This window comes from Glandiceps talaboti, chromosome 17, assembly GCF_964340395.1.
Source record: "Glandiceps talaboti chromosome 17, keGlaTala1.1, whole genome shotgun sequence".
Classification (NCBI taxonomy): Eukaryota; Metazoa; Hemichordata; class Enteropneusta; family Spengelidae; genus Glandiceps; species Glandiceps talaboti.
This window is the reverse complement of record NC_135565.1, coordinates 888,944-909,399: the sequence shown is the minus strand read 5'-3', so window position 1 is coordinate 909,399 and position 20,456 is coordinate 888,944. Positions and strand designations below refer to the sequence as shown.

General features: G+C 31.3%; 1 protein-coding gene across 7 annotated transcripts in view; it reads right to left on the bottom strand.

Annotated features, from left to right (window-relative positions):
- The window catches only part of LOC144447981 (uncharacterized), a 109,096-nt gene that overhangs the window by 77,212 nt on the left and 11,428 nt on the right, over window positions 1-20,456 (bottom strand). For all 7 annotated transcript variants that reach the window (XM_078138108.1, XM_078138114.1, XM_078138111.1 and 4 more), the window contains exons 2-3: window positions 19,899-19,931; window positions 19,453-19,493 (exon numbers count right to left, since the gene is read on the bottom strand). In XM_078138108.1, the coding sequence (XP_077994234.1) occupies window positions 19,453-19,493; window positions 19,899-19,931 (74 nt within the window). The remainder of the gene's footprint in view (window positions 1-19,452; window positions 19,494-19,898; window positions 19,932-20,456) is intronic.

Below are 20,456 nucleotides of genomic sequence, written 5' to 3'. Positions count from 1 at the left end.
AATGTAGACAGATTAGATTAAATAGATAAATGTAGACAGATTAGAGTAAATAGATACATGTAGACAGATAAGATTAAATAGATAAATGTAGACAGATTAGATTAAATAGATAAATGTAGACAGATTAGATTAAATAGATAAATGTAGACAGATTAGATTAAATAGATAAATGTAGACAGATTAGAGTAAATAGATAAATGTAGACAGATTAGATTAAATAGATAAATGTAGACAGATTAGATTAAATAGATAAATGTAGACAGATTAAAATAAATAGATAAATGTAGACAGATTAAAATAAATAGACAAATGTAGACAAATTAGATTAAATAGATACATGTAGACAGATTAGATTAAATAGATAAATGTAGACAGATTAGATTAAATAGATAAATGTAGACAGATTAGAGTAAATAGATAAATGTAGACAGATAAGATTAAATAGATAAATGTAGACAGATTAGATTAAATAGATAAATGTAGACAGATTAGATTAAATAGATAAATGTAGACAGATTAGATTAAATAGATAAATGTAGACAGATTAAAATAAATAGATAAATGTAGACAGATTAGATTAAATAGATAAATGTAGACAAATTAGATTAAATAGATAAATGTAGACAGATTAGATTAAATAGATACATGTAGACAGATTAGATTAAATAGATAAATGTAGACAGATTAGATTAAATAGATAAATGTAGACAAATTAGACTCAATAGATAAATGTAGACAGATTAGATTAAATAGATAAATGTAGACAAATTAGATTAAATAGATAAATGTAGACAGATTAGATTAAATAGATAAATGTAGACAGATTAGATTAAATAGATAAATGTAGACAAATTAAAATAAATAGATAGATGTAGACAGATAAGATTAAATAGATAAATGTAGACAGATTAGATTAAATAGATAAATGTAGACAGATTAGATTAAATAGATAAATGTAGACATTAGATTAAATAGATAAATGTAGACAGATTAGATTAAATAGATAAATGTAGACAGATTAAAATAAATAGATAAATGTAGACAGATTAGAGTAAATAGATAAATGTAGACAGATTAGATTAAATAGATAAATGTAGACAGATTAGATTAAATAGATAAATGTAGACAGATTAAAATAAATAGATAAATGTAGACAGATTAGAATAAATAGATAAATGTAGACAGATTAGAGTAAATAGATAAATGTAGACAGATTAGATTAAATAGATAAATGTATACAGATTAGAGTAAATAGATAAATGTAGACAGATTAGATTAAATAGATAAATGTAGACAGATTAGAGTAAATAGATACATGTAGACAGATAAGATTAAATAGATAAATGTAGACAGATTAGATTAAATAGATAAATGTAGACAGATTAGATTAAATAGATAAATGTAGACAGATTAGATTAAATAGATAAATGTAGACAGATTAGAGTAAATAGATAAATGTAGACAGATTAGATTAAATAGATAAATGTAGACAGATTAGATTAAATAGATAAATGTAGACAGATTAAAATAAATAGATAAATGTAGACAGATTAAAATAAATAGACAAATGTAGACAAATTAGATTAAATAGATACATGTAGACAGATTAGATTAAATAGATAAATGTAGACAGATTAGATTAAATAGATAAATGTAGACAGATTAGAGTAAATAGATACATGTAGACAGATAAGATTAAATAGATAAATGTAGACAGATTAGATTAAATAGATACATGTATACAGATTAGAGTAAATAGATAAATGTAGACAGATTAGATTAAATAGATAAATGTAGACAGATTAGAGTAAATAGATACATGTAGACAGATAAGATTAAATAGATAAATGTAGACAGATTAGATTAAATAGATAAATGTAGACAGATTAGATTAAATAGATAAATGTAGACAGATTAGATTAAATAGACAAATGTAGACAGATTAAAATAAATAGATAAATGTAGACAGATTAGATTAAATAGATACATGTAGACAGATTAGAAAAATAGATAAAAGTATACATTAGATTAAATAGATAAATGTAGACAGATTAGAATAAATAGATAAATGTAGACAGATTAGAGTAAATAGACAAATGTAGACAGATTAGAAAAATAGATAAAAGTATACATTAGATTAAATAGATAAATGTAGACAGATTAGAATAAATAGATAAATGTAGACAGATTAGAATAAATAGATAAATGTAGACAGATTAGATTAAATAGATAAATGTAGACAGATTAGAGTAAATAGATAAATGTAGACAGATTAGATTAAATAGATAAATGTAGACAGATTAGATTAAATAGATAAATGTAGACAGATTAGAGTAAATAGATAAATGTAGACAGATTAGATTAAATAGATAAATGTAGACAGATTAGATTAAATAGATAAATGTAGACAGATTAGATTAAATAGATAAATGTAGACAGATTAGAGTAAATAGACAAATGTAGACAGATTAGATTAAATAGATAAATGTAGACAAATTAGATTAAATAGATACATGTAGACAGATTAGAATAAATAGATAAATGTAGACAGATTAGATTAAATAGATAAATGTAGACAAATTAGATTAAATAGATACATGTAGACAGATAAGATTAAATAAATACATGTAGACAAATTAGATTAAATAGATAAATGTAGACAGATTAGATTAAATAGATACATGTAGACAGATTAGATTAAATAGATAAATGTAGACAGATTAGATTAAATAGATAAATGTAGACAGATTAGATTAAATAGATAAATGTAGACAGATTAAAATAAATAGATAAATGTAGAGATTAAAGTAAATAGATAAATGTAGACAGATTAGATTAAATAGATAAATGTAGACAGATAAGATTAAATAGATAAATGTAGACAGATTAGATTAAATAGATAAATGTAGACAAATTAGATTAAATAGATAAATGTAGACAGATTAGATTAAATAGATAAATGTAGACAAATTAAAATAAATAGATACATGTAGACAGATTAGAATAAATAGATAAATGTAGACAGATTAAAATAAATAGATAAATGTAGACAGATAAGATTAAATAGATAAATGTAGACAGATTAGAATAAATAGATAAATGTAGACAAATTAAAATAAATAGATAAATGTAGACAGATTAGAGTAAATAGATAAATGTAGACAGATTAGAGTAAATAGATAAATGTAGACAGATTAGATTAAATAGATACATGTAGACAGATAAGATTAAATAGATAAATGTAGACAGATTAGAATAAATAGATAAATGTAGACAAATTAAAATAAATAGATAAATGTAGACAGATTAGAGTAAATAGATAAATGTAGACAGATTAGAGTAAATAGATAAATGTAGACAGATTAGATTAAATAGATACATGTAGACAGATAAGATTAAATAGATAAATGTAGACAGATTAGATTAAATAGATACATGTATACAGATTAGAGTAAATAGATAAATGTAGACAGATTAGATTAAATAGATAAATGTAGACAGATTAGAGTAAATAGATACATGTAGACAGATAAGATTAAATAGATAAATGTAGACAGATTAGATTAAATAGATAAATGTAGACAGATTAGATTAAATAGATAAATGTAGACAAATTAGACTCAATAGATAAATGTAGACAGATTAGATTAAATAGATAAATGTAGACAAATTAGATTAAATAGATACATGTAGACAGATAAGATTAAATAAATACATGTAGACAAATTAGATTAAATAGATAAATGTAGACAGATTAGATTTAATAGATACATGTAGACAGATTAGATTAAATAGATAAATGTAGACAGATTAGATTAAATAGATAAATGTAGACAGATTAGAGTAAATAGATACATGTAGACAGATAAGATTAAATAAATACATGTAGACAGATTAGATTAAATAGATAAATGTAGACAGATTAGAGTAAATAGATAAATGTAGACAGATTAGATTAAATAGATAAATGTAGACAGATTAGATTAAATAGATAAATGTAGACAGATTAGATTAAATAGATAAATGTAGACAAATTAGACTCAATAGATAAATGTAGACAGATAAGATTAAATAAATACATGTAGACAGATTAGATTAAATAGATAAATGTAGACAGATTAGAGTAAATAGATAAATGTAGACAGATTAGATTAAATAGATAAATGTAGACAGATTAAAATAAATAGATAAATGTAGAGATTAAAGTAAATAGATAAATGTAGACAGATTAGATTAAATAGATAAATGTAGACAGATAAGATTAAATAGATAAATGTAGACAGATTAGATTAAATAGATAAATGTAGACAAATTAGATTAAATAGATAAATGTAGACAGATTAGATTAAATAGATAAATGTAGACAAATTAAAATAAATAGATACATGTAGACAGATTAGAATAAATAGATAAATGTAGACAAATTAGATTAAATAGATAAATGTAGACAGATTAGAGTAAATAGATAAATGTAGACAGATTAGAGTAAATAGATAAATGTAGACAGATTAGAGTAAATAGATAAATGTAGACAGATTAGAATAAATAGATACATGTAGACAAATTAAAATACCGGTAGATAGATAAATGTAGACAAATTAGAATAAATAGATAAATGTAGACAGATTAAAATAGATAAATGTAGACAGATTAGAATAAATAGATAAATGTAGACAAATTAGATTAAATAGATAAATGTAGACAAATTAGAATAAATAGATAAATGTAGACAGATTAGAATAAATAGATACATGTAGACAGATTAGAGTAAATAGATAAATGTAGACAGATTAGAATAAATAGATAAATGTAGACAAATTAGACTAAATAGATAAATGTAGACAGATTAGAATAAATAGATACATGTAGACAGATTAGAGTAAATAGATAAATGTAGACAGATTAGAATAAATAGATAAATGTAGACAAATTAGAATAAATAGATAAATGTAGACAGATTAGAATAAATAGATACATGTAGACAGATTAGAGTAAATAGATAAATGTAGACAGATTAGAATAAATAGATAAATGTAGACAAATTAGACTCAATAGATAAATGTAGACAGATTAGAATAAATAGATAAATGTAGACAAATTAGAATAAATAGATAAATGTAGACAGATTAAAATAGATAAATGTAGACAGATTAGAATAAATAGATAAATGTAGACAGATAAGATTAAATAGATAAATGTAGACAGATTAGAATAAATAGATAAATGTAGACAGATTAGATTAAATAGATAAATGTAGACAAATTAGAATAAATAGACAAATGTAGACAAATTAGAATAAATAGACAAATGTAGACAAATTAGAATAAATAGATAAATGTAGACAGATAAGATTAAATAGATAAATGTAGACAAATTAGAATAAATAGATAAATGTAGACAGATTAGAATAAATAGATAAATGTAGACAGATTAGATTAAATAGATACATGTAGACAGATTAGATTAAATAGATAAATGTAGACAGATTAGATTAAATAGATAAAAGTATAAATTAGAATAAATAGATAAATGTAGACAAATTAGAATAAATAGATAAATGTAGACAAATTAGAATAAATAGATAAATGTAGACAGATTAGAATAAATAGATAAATGTAGACAAATTAGAATAAATAGACAAATGTAGACAAATTAGAATAAATAGACAAATGTAGACAAATTAGAATAAATAGATAAATGTAGACAAATTAGAATAAATAGATAAATGTAGACAGATTAGAATAAATAGATAAATGTAGACAGATTAGAATAAATAGATAAATGTAGACAGATTAGATTAAATAGATACATGTAGACAGATTAGATTAAATAGATAAATGTAGACAGATTAGAATAAATAGACAAATGTAGACAAATTAGAATAAATAGATAAATGTAGTCAGATTAGATTAAATAGATAAATGTAGTCAGATTAGAGTAAATAGATAAATGTAGTCAGATTAGAGTAAATAGATAAATGTAGACAGATTAGAGTAAATAGATAAATGTAGACAGATTAGATTAAATAGATAAATGTAGACAGATTAGAATAAATAGATAAATGTAGACAAATTAGAATAAATAGATAAATGTAGACAGATTAAAATAGATAAATGTAGACAGATTAGAATAAATAGATAAATGTAGACAAATTAGAATAAATAGATAAATGTAGACAAATTAGAATAAATAGATAAATGTAGACAGATTAGAATAAATAGATAAATGTAGACAAATTAGAATAAATAGACAAATGTAGACAAATTAGAATAAATAGATAAATGTAGACAAATTAGAATAAATAGATAAATGTAGACAAATTAGAATAAATAGATAAATGTAGACAGATTAGAATAAATAGACAAATGTAGACAAATTAGAATAAATAGATAAATGTAGACAAATTAGAATAAATAGATAAATGTAGACAGATTAGAGTAAATAGATAAATGTAGACAGATTAGAATAAATAGATACATGTAGACAAATTAAAATACCGGTAGATAGATAAATGTAGACAGATTAGAGTAAATAGATACATGTAGACAGATAAGATTAAATAGATAAATGTAGACAGATTAGAGTAAATAGATACATGTATACAGATTAGAGTAAATAGATAAATGTAGACAAATTAGAATAAATAGATAAATGTAGACAGATTAGAATAAATAGATAAATGTAGACAGATTAGAATAAATAGACAAATGTAGACAAATTAGAATAAATAGACAAATGTAGACAAATTAGAATAAATAGATAAATGTAGACAAATTAGAATAAATAGATAAATGTAGACAAATTAGAATAAATAGATAAATGTAGACAGATTAGATTAAATAGACAAATGTAGACAGATTAGATTAAATAGATAAATGTAGACAGATTAGAGTAAATAGATAAATGTAGAGATTAAAGTAAATAGATAAATGTAGACAGATTAGAATAAATAGATAAATGTAGACAGATTAGATTAAATAGATAAATGTAGACAAATTAGAGTAAATAGATACATGTAGACAGAACAAGTTAATGAGAATGACATAGTCCCCGCTATGATTGGGTTTTAAGGAACTGGCAGTTTATGTTGTCATTTTCTTTATATCACTACTCTGATCACGCAACAACACTTGTGGAACTTGCAATTGCAACATACTTCAATTTTAATATCATTCAGTATATACCAGAAGTCACGTTAACGTGTTATTTGTGTGTATTTGACGCCATATTTGACACTTGGGATGCATTTTTTTGGATGTATGCATCACTGGGGACGCATCATAAACAGGGAGACAAATGGGGCTTACTGTTGGCAAACGTACGGTTGTCATCTTTGCTTCGAAGTTGTAGAACAAGGCATCGTGGATTTATTCAGTTCTGATTGTAACTACCTTCATCTGGAGTTCGTTCTCGGAGCACATATTTTTAGAGAGTGATTACCATAGAAAATCGAAAGTCTAGAAAGATGAAATTAAACCACTGTATAGTGTATTGTTGCATATAAATGTTTTCTTTTTGGAAGTGCAAACTATGTACTTGTAGACGGTGTGCGGGAGAATGACACTGATGTGTTCATGTACATGTATTTACATTTATAACATATTTACATGTAGAGTGCATGCAAATCTGGAAAAGACGCGGTATTGTATCATAGTGTAGTTTAATAGCAGGAATTTGATGCTTACACACAAGTACAATGTGTTCCCACAACTAAATAGTTGTATTCGATGATGTATTTTAAGTCAAATTCAGTCAAAATATCCACAGATAGTAACATAATTTACATCGTAGACCATGTTATCACAGCCATTAATTACTTTCACCATGTTGAAATTCAATTTTGTGAGTGAAAAACGCACATAACATTACGATCACCCATCATTTGCATCATACTCTAAATACTGCTCACTGTCATGCATTCAAAATGACAGACTATATAAACAAGGCTAATACACGTGTGTGGATCTAGTTATGGCAGCAATTCCTGTTAAATGGTATAATGGCGAGGTAGGTAAATGTACTTCCGAGTTCCCGGTATACCAGGTACTGTTGCCAGGTGAAAGGGTTAACCCTACATGTACATTTGTATACATGTACTATACCAAACTCATATCTTAACCATTTACTAGTCTACCAAACTCAGATCTCAACCCTATACTAATCTACCAAACTCAGATCTCAACCCTATACTAGTCTACCAAACTCATATCTTAACCATTTACTAGTCTACCAAACTCAGATCTCAACCCTATACTAATCTACCAAACTCATATCTTAACCATTTACTAGTCTACCAAACTCAGATCTCAACCCTATACTAATCTACCAAACTCACATCTTAACCCTATACTAGTCTACCAAACTCAGATCTTAACCCTATACTAGTCTACCAAACTCAGATCTTAACCCTATACTAGTCTACCAAACTCACATCTTAACCCTATACTAGTCTACCAAACTCATATCTTAACCCTATACTAGTCTACCAAACTCACATCTTAACCCTATACTAGTCTACCAAACTCACATCTTAACCCTATACTAGTCTACCAAACTCAGATCTTAACCCTATACTAGTCTACCAAACTCACATCTTAACCCTATACTAGTCTACCAAACTCACATCTTAACCCTATACTAATCTACCAAACTCACATCTTAACCCTATACTAGTCTACCGAACTCACATCTTAACCCTATACTAGTCTACCAAACTCACATCTTAACCCTATACTAGTCTACCAAACTCATATCTCAACCCTATACTAGTCTACCAAACTCATATCTTAACCATTTACTAGTCTACCAAACTCAGAAATCAACCCTATACTAATCTACCAAACTCATATCTTAACCCTATACTAGTCTACCAAACTCACATCTTAACCCTATACTAGTCTACCAAACTCAGATCTTAACCCTATACTAGTATACCAAACTCACATCTTAACCCTATACTAGTCTACCGAACTCACATCTTAACCCTATACTAGTCTACCAAACTCACATCTTAACCCTATACTAGTCTACCAAACTCATATCTCAACCCTATACTAGTCTACCAAACTCATATCTTAACCATTTACTAGTCTACCAAACTCAGATCTCAACCCTATACTAATCTACCAAACTCATATCTTAACCCTATACTAATCTACCAAACTCAGATCTTAACCCTATACTAGTCTACCAAACTCACATCTTAACCCTATACTAGTCTACCAAACTCACATCTTAACCCTATACTAGTCTACCAAACTCACATCTTAACCTTACATGTATACTAGTCTACCAAACTCACATCTTAACCCTATACTAGTCTACCAAACTCACATCTTAACCCTATACTAGTCTACTAAACTCAGATCTTAACCCTATACTAGTCTACCAAACTCACATCTTAACCCTATACTAGTCTACCAAACTCACATCTTAACCCTATACTAGTCTACCAAACTCACATCTTAACCCTATACTAGTCTACCAAACTCACATCTTAACCTTATACTAGTCTACCAAACTCACATCTTAACCCTATACTAGTGTACCAAACTCACAGCTTAACCTTACATGTATACTAGTCTATCAAACTCACATCTTAACCCTATACTAGTCTATCAAACTCACATCTTAACCCTATACTAGTCTATCAAACTCACAGCTTAACCCTATACTAGTCTACCAAACTCACATCTTAACCCTATACTAGTCTACCAAACTCACATCTTAACCTTATATGTATACTAGTCTACCAAACTCACATCTTAACCCTATACTAGTCTACCAAACTCAGATCTTATCCCTATACTAGTCTACCAAACTCACAGCTTCAGGGCATGCCTTTTGAGGCGAGCGATCGCTCCGCTCGCCTACCGCTCGCGCAAATTAAAATCCACGAGAGCGATTTTCCACTCGCGTGGGCCCCAACCACCCTGTACAACAGCCTGATGTTATTTTATATCATTTTTCAATATGTGGTTACCATAAAAATCAACGTTTATTCGGTAAAATTACGTGGTTGGAGCGTGGAAAACTTCCGTGTTCATAATCGTCGATCTCCAGCTGAAGTCAGCGCTGTCATTCATGACCTATTTATGTATCTGAAATTTGCATTGTACTACCCTTATATGGGAAAAATAGTGACGTATTCGAAGCGGGACATGCATGATGTCATGGCATATCATGAATATTGATCAGCTCAGTATGCAGGGAGATTTGAACTTTCGCACCACTGCAAATTGCGCAATTACGATTGATACGATGACTGTTTGGAGTTCTCGTTTTCAGCAATCCATGGATCGATGAGTTTAGTTTTAAATTCCGATCGGCCTAGTTTTGTTAGAACGTGGTTTTGGAGACCATCCTACGTGAATGTCTCCTCCGGAACATGAACAACAACTGCGATTTATAGTCGCTACACAAAGTACATGCCCAGAGTTCCGACAATAGCTTGGCGATGTTTTGGAGGGCATTGAAAGAATGACAATAACATATTACAAGATCGACTATTTTACAAAATAAAAATAAAAATAATTTGTCGATATTTTTCCCATCTTATCTTATTATTCTCGTGCAGTTTTCAGAGAAATTCCCGGGTCATAATCTCCAACACGCAGTTTCATTGTTTTTGTCGGATGATCTATTCAACTGCCGACCACGTCTGTTTTACCTCCATGACTTTATCGACTGCTGTAACATATAAAATATTTGCTCGAATTTTCGCCTTGTTGTGATTTCTAAAACAAAGTAGGTCTGCTGCTCAGACGTGAATGGATCTCGCTACTTTAGTCGGCGACACCGGTCGTCCGTGTGCAGGTACTAGGTGGGGTTACGTGTTTTATTGTCTCGGATCAAGTGAACGGTTACAAATTAGTCAAATTACTGAGCAAGCAATTTAACGTCAACGTCAAAGCTCAACATCAGGAGGCATTTGTCATCTGGGGCACGTTAGTTTTTGTCAATTCATTATAGTTTTGAACAATCTCAAGTTTGAATTAGCTGCATTTTAAGCGAAATAGAAGTGGTGGTTTCTTCAATGCCCTCCAAAACATGTACTTTGTAGCGACTATAAATTGTTCCGGAGGAGATATTCAGGTAGGATGTTTTTATAAAAACGTTCTAAGAAAACAAGACCAGTTAGAATTTGAAATTAAAAACCTAGTTTTCTATTGTACTACTTATCACAACAAAAAACTGAATATTTTATCAAGATTTTGATGTGCACAGACTTAACAAAATTGTTGCAATAATAATTGTACAAATAACCAAACGAACTGTTACTTATAAATATATTTTTGCATACATTTTTTAAATTTTTTTTTTTATTATTTTATTTATTCGGAGCCAACTGGCCAAAAATACAAATAGAAATGAAAATGAAATTTTTTTTCTTCACTCGCCTGACTATTTTCAGGAGATGTATTAAATCACTCGCCTACCACTCGCCTGGATGGTTTCAGGAGAGTGATTTTTAGCTCTCCTGCTATTTTCAAAAGACATGCCCTGCAGCTTAACCCTATACTAGTCTACCAAACTCACATCTTAACCCTATACTAGTCTACCAAACTCACATCTTAACCCTATACTAGTATACCAAACTCAGATCTTAACCTTACATGTATACTAGTCTATCAAACTCACATCTTAACCCTATACTAGTCTACCAAACTCACATCTTAACCTTACATGTATACTAGTCTATCAAACTCACATCTTAACCCTATACTAGTCTACCAAACTCACATCTTAACCCTATACTAGTCTACCAAACTCACATCTTAACCCTATACTAGTCTACCAAACTCACATCTTAACCCTATACTAGTCTACCAAACTCACATCTTAACCCTATACTAGTCTATCAAACTCACAGCTTAACCCTATACTAGTCTATCAAACTCACAGCTTAACCCTATACTAGTCTATCAAACTCACATCTTAACCCTATACTAGTCTACCAAACTCACATCTTAACCCTATACTAGTCTATCAAACTCACAGCTTAACCCTATACTAGTCTATCAAACTCACAGCTTAACCCTATACTAGTCTATCAAACTCACATCTTAACCCTATACTAGTCTACCAAACTCACATCTTAACCCTATACTAGTCTATCAAACTCACAGCTTAACCCTATACTAGTCTATCAAACTCACAGCTTAACCCTATACTAGTCTATCAAACTCACATCTTAACCCTATACTAGTCTATCAAACTCACAGCTTAACCCTATACTAGTCTATCAAACTCACATCTTAACCCTATACTAGTCTACCAAACTCACATCTTAACCCTATACTAGTCTATCAAACTCACAGCTTAACCCTATACTAGTCTATCAAACTCACAGATTAACCCTATACTAGTCTATCAAACTCACATCTTAACCCTATACTAGTCTATCAAACTCACAGATTAACCCTATACTAGTCTACCAAACTCAGATCTTAACCCTATACTAGTCTACCAAACTCAGATCTTAACCCTATACTAGTCTACCAAACTCAGATCTTAACCCTATACTAGTCTACCAAACTCAGATCTTAACCCTATACTAGTCTACCAAACTCACAGCTTAACCCTATACTAGTCTACCAAACTCAGATCTTAACCCTATACTAGTCTACCAAACTCACATCTTAACCTTACATGTATACTAGTCTACCAAACTCACATCTTAACCCTATACTAGTCTATCAAACTCACATCTTAACCTTATACTAGTCTATCAAACTCAGATCTTAACCCTATACTAGTCTACCAAACTCACATCTTAACCTTACATGTATACTAGTCTACCAAACTCACATCTTAACCCTATACTAGTCTATCAAACTCAGATCTTAACCTTATACTAGTCTATCAAACTCAGATCTTAACCCTATACTAGTCTACCAAACTCACATCTTAACCTTATACTAGTCTACCAAACTCAGATCTTAACCCTATACTAGTCTACCAAACTCAGATCTTAACCTTATACTAGTCTATCAAACTCACATCTTAACCCTATACTAGTCTACCAAACTCACATCTTAACCTTATACTAGTCTACCAAACTCACATCTTAACCTTATACTAGTCTACCAAACTCACATCTTAACCTTACATGTATACTAGTCTACCAAACTCACATCTTAACCTTACATGTATACTAGTCTACCAAACTCACATCTTAACCTTATACTAGTCTACCAAACTCACATCTTAACCTTACATGTATACTAGTCTACCAAACTCAGATCTTAACCCTATACTAGTCTACCAAACTCACATCTTAACCTTATACTAGTCTACCAAACTCACATCTTAACCCTATACTAGTCTACCAAACTCAGATCTTAACCCTATACTAGTCTATCAAACTCACATCTTAACCCTATACTAGTCTACCAAACTCAGATCTTAACCTTACATGTATACTAGTCTACCAAACTCACATCTTAACCCTATACTAGTCTATCAAACTCACAGCTTAACCCTATACTAGTCTACCAAACTCAGATCTTAACCCTATACTAGTCTATCAAACTCACATCTTAACCCTATACTAGTCTATCAAACTCACATCTTAACCCTATACTAGTCTATCAAACTCAGATCTTAACCTTATACTAGTCTAACAAACTCACATCTTAACCCTATACTAGTCTACCAAACTCAGATCTTAACCCTATACTAGTCTATCAAACTCACATCTTAACCCTATACTAGTCTACCAAACTCACATCTTAACCTTATACTAGTCTACCAAACTCACATCTTAACCCTATACTAGTCTACCAAACTCACATCTTAACCCTATACTAGTCTATCAAACTCACATCTTAACCCTATACTAGTCTACCAAACTCACATCTTAACCCTATACTAGTCTACCAAACTCACATCTTAACCCTATACTAGTCTACCAAACTCAGATCTTAACCCTATACTAGTCTACCAAACTCACATCTTAACCCTATACTAGTCTATCAAACTCACATCTTAACCCTATACTAGTCTATCAAACTCACATCTTAACCCTATAATAGTCTATCAAACTCACATCTTAACCCTATACTAGTCTACCAAACTCACATCTTAACCCTATACTAGTCTACCAAACTCAGATCTTAACCTTACATGTATACTAGTCTACCAAACTCAGATCTTAACCCTATACTAGTCTATCAAACTCACATCTTAACCCTATACTAGTCTATCAAACTCACATCTTAACCCTATACTAGTCTATCAAACTCAGATCTTAACCTTATACTAGTCTAACAAACTCACATCTTAACCCTATACTAGTCTACCAAACTCACATCTTAACCCTATACTAGTCTACCAAACTCACATCTTAACCTTATACTAGTCTACCAAACTCACATCTTAACCTTATACTAGTCTACCAAACTCACATCTTAACCCTATACTAGTCTACCAAACTCACATCTTAACCTTACATGTATACTAGTCTATCAAACTCACATCTTAACCCTATACTACTAGTCTACCAAACTCACATCTTAACCCTATACTACTAGTCTACCAAACTCAGATCTTAACCCTATACTAGTCTACCAAACTCAGATCTTAACCCTATACTAGTCTACCAAACTCACATCTTAACCTTATACTAGTCTACCAAACTCACATCTTAACCCTATACTAGTCTACCAAACTCACATCTTAACCTTACATGTATACTAGTCTACCAAACTCACATCTTAACCCTATACTAGTCTACCAAACTCACATCTTAACCCTATACTAGTCTATCAAACTCACAGCTTAACCCTATACTAGTCTACCAAACTCACATCTTAACCCTATACTAGTCTACCAAACTCACATCTTAACCCTATACTAGTCTACCAAACTCACATCTTAACCCTATACTAGTCTACCAAACTCACATCTTAACCCTATACTAGTCTACCAAACTCACATCTTAACCTTACATGTATACTAGTCTACCAAACTCACATCTTAACCCTATACTAGTCTACCAAACTCACATCTTAACCCTATACTAGTCTACCAAACTCACATCTTAACCTTACATGTATACTAGTCTACCAAACTCACATCTTAACCCTATACTAGTCTACCAAACTCACATCTTAACCCTATACTAGTCTACCAAACTCACATCTTAACCCTATACTAGTCTACCAAACTCACATCTTAACCTTACATGTATACTAGTCTACCAAACTCACATCTTAACCCTATACTAGTCTACCAAACTCACATCTTAACCCTATACTAGTCTACCAAACTCACATCTTAACCTTACATGTATACTAGTCTACCAAACTCACAGCTTAACCCTATACTAGTCTATCAAACTCACAGCTTAACCCTATACTAGTCTACCAAACTCAGATCTTAACCCTATACTAGTCTACCAAACTCAGATCTTAACCCTATACTAGTCTACCAAACTCACAGCTTAACCCTATACTAGTCTACCAAACTCAGATCTTAACCCTATACTAGTCTATCAAACTCACATCTTAACCCTATACTAGTGTACCAAACTCACATCTTAACCCTATACTAGTCTACCAAACTCACAGCTTAACCCTATACTAGTCTATCAAACTCACATCTTAACCCTATACTAGTCTATCAAACTCAGATCTTAACCCTATACTAGTCTACCAAACTCAGATCTTAACCCTATACTAGTGTACCAAACTCACATCTTAACCTTACATGTATACTATTCTACCAAACTCACATCTTAACCCTATACTAGTCTACCAAACTCACATCTTAACCTTACATGTATACTAGTCTACCAAACTCACATCTTAACCCTATACTAGTCTATCAAACTCACAGCTTAACCCTATACTAGTCTACCAAACTCACATCTTAACCCTATACTAGTCTACCAAACTCACATCTTAACCCTATACTAGTCTACCAAACTCACATCTTAACCCTATACTAGTCTACCAAACTCACATCTTAACCTTACATGTATACTAGTCTACCCAACTCACATCTTAACCCTATACTAGTCTATCAAACTCACATCTTAACCCTATACTAGTCTACCAAACTCACAGCTTAACCCTATACTAGTCTACCAAACTCACATCTTAACCTTACATGTATACTAGTCTACCAAACTCACATCTTAACCCTGTACTAGTCTACCAAACTCAGATCTCAACCCTATACTAGTCTACCAAACTCACATCTTAACCCTATACTAGTCTACCAAACTCACATCTTAACCCTATACTAGTCTACCAAACTCACATCTTAACCTTACATGTATACTAGTCTACCCAACTCACATCTTAACCCTATACTAGTCTATCAAACTCACATCTTAACCCTATACTAGTCTACCAAACTCACATCTTAACCTTACATGTATACTAGTCTACCAAACTCACATCTTAACCCTGTACTAGTCTACCAAACTCAGATCTCAACCCTATACTAATCTACCAAACTCACATCTTAACCCTATACTAGTCTATCAAACTCACAGCTTAACCCTATACTAGTCTACCAAACTCAGATCTTAACCCTAGTCTATCAAACTCACATCTTAACCCTAGTCTACCAAACTCACATCTTAACCCTATACTAGTCTACCAAACTCACATCTTAACCTTACATGTATACTAGTCTACCAAACTCACATCTTAACCCTATACTAGTCTACCAAACTCACATCTTAACCTTATACTAGTCTATCAAACTCACAGCTTAACCCTATACTAGTCTACCAAACTCACATCTTAACCTTACATGTATACTAGTCTATCAAACTCACATCTTAACCCTATACTAGTCTACCAAACTCAGATCTTAACCCTATACTAGTCTATCAAACTCAGATCTTAACCTTATACTAGTCTACCAAACTCACATCTTAACCTTATACTAGTCTACCAAACTCACATCTTAACCTTATACTAGTCTACCAAACTCACATCTTAACCCTATACTAGTCTACCAAACTCACATCTTAACCTTACATGTATACTAGTCTATCAAACTCACATCTTAACCCTATACTAGTCTACCAAACTCACATCTTAACCCTATACTACTAGTCTACCAAACTCACATCTTAACCCTATACTACTAGTCTACCAAACTCACATCTTAACCCTACACTAGTCTACCAAACTCACATCTTAACCCTATACTAGTCTACCAAACTCACATCTTAACCTTACATGTATACTAGTCTACCAAACTCACATCTTAACCCTATACTAGTCTATCAAACTCACATCTTAACCTTATACTAGTCTACCAAACTCACATCTTAACCCTATACTAGTCTACCAAACTCACATCTTAACCCTATACTAGTCTACCAAACTCACATCTTAACCTTACATGTATACTAGTCTACCAAACTCACATCTTAACCCTATACTAGTCTACCAAACTCACATCTTAACCCTATACTAGTCTATCAAACTCACAGCTTAACCCTATACTAGTCTACCAAACTCACATCTTAACCCTATACTAGTCTACCAAACTCACATCTTAACCCTATACTAGTCTACCAAACTCACATCTTAACCCTATACTAGTCTACCAAACTCACATCTTAACCCTATACTAGTCTACCAAACTCACATCTTAACCTTACATGTATACTAGTCTACCAAACTCACATCTTAACCCTATACTAGTCTACCAAACTCACATCTTAACCCTATACTAGTCTACCAAACTCACATCTTAACCTTACATGTATACTAGTCTACCAAACTCACATCTTAACCCTATACTAGTCTACCAAACTCACATCTTAACCCTATACTAGTCTACCAAACTCACATCTTAACCCTATACTAGTCTACCAAACTCACATCTTAACCTTACATGTATACTAGTCTACCAAACTCACATCTTAACCCTATACTAGTCTATCAAACTCACATCTTAACCCTATACTAGTCTACCAAACTCACATCTTAACCTTACATGTATACTAGTCTACCAAACTCGCATCTTAACCCTATACTAGTCTACCAAACTCACATCTTAACCCTATACTAGTCTACCAAACTCAGATCTTAACCTTACATGTATACTAGTCTACCAAACTCACATCTTAACCCTATACTAGTCTACCAAACTCACATCTTAACCCTATACTAGTCTACCAAACTCACATCTTAACCCTATACTAGTCTATCAAACTCACATCTTAACCTTATACTAGTCTAACAAACTCACATCTTAACCCTATACTAGTCTACCAAACTCACATCTTATGATCATGTGACTATCCTGAGCTGTCATGATTGGCTTATGAATGACCATGTGACTATGTTCAAATGTCTGAAAACTACATGTACAGGTATACATAAATGTCTGGTGTTGCAATTTTTAGCACTTTTACTTCAACACATTGGCTAGAGAATCATGTGACTTGATTGAATAACTCAACATGAAAGCTCCACACTAGCTGTGAGCTGACTGGCTGAAAACATTCATAGGACTTTTCACAATAAGTGAGTATGGCCCAACATCAAACCACAACACATACAAAACATTAATAACAACAACAACAACAACAACAACAACAACAACAAGACAACAAATTACCTGAAAATAATAACTACAAAATATAAAAATTAAAGAAACAGACAACATATGCATATTGAGGTCACATACTCTGATGTTTGGGTTGCTTAGCAACTTGGCTGACTTCTATTTCTTTTGGTGGAGTAGAGGTCGGCTAAGGTCATACGGCCCAGAAGACAAGGCAGGTCAAGGTAGGCAACCATGCCAACTGGATTTCTTTTCCAAAGGCCCAGAATGGATCGGATCAGATCGGAATGGCTCGGTATCGGAATCTGAACAGAACTCTGGACTGATGGCATTATACTGGCAGTGGCTGGCAGTGGGCTGTCAAGGCCGGGTCATAGGTCAAGGATCAGGGGTCACTTTAATAGCTTTATTCTCATCATGGTAGTGGCTTAGGACTTCGGATTGTCAGACTTTCTGCACGGTGTCCTGTGTTTTTTGTCAAATTTTATAATTAATCAAGACTTTTTTAAGAAATGTTCATTTGAAGAAATATTCAAACAAAGAATTTCAAAAAGATCTTTTTACAAAAGCAAAAACTTTGTGATAATTACACTATTTCAATGAAGGACACACATGAAAAATAAGTTGTTCGAGAAATGACAGGAACTTGAACTCTAACCTTTAAACATGGTTCAAAATGTCTTCTACTGTACATGGTATCGTTCAGTGTCATTCACAAATTTCAACTTTGACAAAAATTATGTCCATAAATGTTTAGCATTTGTAAAAAAACAGACTGATTTGAAATAAGTATGTTTTACTGACACACAACGACAAGTACTATATTTAGCAGTGACAGTCTTATATAGACTAATATTAGCTACATATATACACACATATGGAGTAGATTACATTACTGGTAGCAGTACTTACCTCAGCATCTCGTCGGTCATCATAATCAACAAAGGCATATGCTGTAATATGAAAAACAAGGATTATTTTTCCAAATATTTCACAAATTATGCTTGGGGGAGTATAAGTATATTGCCTGGAAATATTTTTCTTCATTCAGCAGGAAAATTATGATGACCTAATGGTCTGACACTACTTGTTTAGCAACTCGTAGTTGCAAGGCCCCTAAACACAATGTACATGTAGGTCACTCATACTTTCCTTGGTTGACAAATATCAAAATGTCTACTCCAACCTTTGGTTCTTATCTTGTACATACATACATGTAGTTTAAAAACTAGATGTACACATGGAACAGCTGGTTGATGTATTGTCATGGTAACAGGTAAATTAGTGATGAATGCTTAAATTATAAATTGATTTTTTTAATCAATGGAAGTGAAATTTCTATCTACAACAATACTTACCCATTCCGGAGCCTGGTGATCCGGTTTTACGGCATATAGGAGAAAAAGAACACATAAATTAAGTTAATTTTACTCTCAACAGAATGCATTATACTGATTAATTATACATGTATTTGAAACAGAAGAACATTTTTACTCTAAACTTAACATATCAAATAAACAAGTTAATTTCATACTAAATAACACATTTATGGCTACTGTTGCCAACTAATCTACAATACAGTCTGCCAGGAGTCTACCAAATTTGCATATTTTATAATGTCTGAGACCCTCATTTTCGTTAATACCACGCTGAATGCAGAAGTGTGTCAGTTACTAAAACCGGTGTATGGTCTCAGAAACTACACCATGTATTCTTATACAGCCATTTCAATTGACAATAAACCATTTGCCAAGGTTCTTTGAAATATTTAACGAGACAGCAAACAATTCATTTATGATGGCACAATTTCCATGCTGAAACGGATGCCATCAATGACATATGGAAACCTAGCTCTAGCCAAAAGCAGTTGCTTAAATTTTAAAGTCTTATAGGGCTTGAGCCGAGGGGAAAGTTTC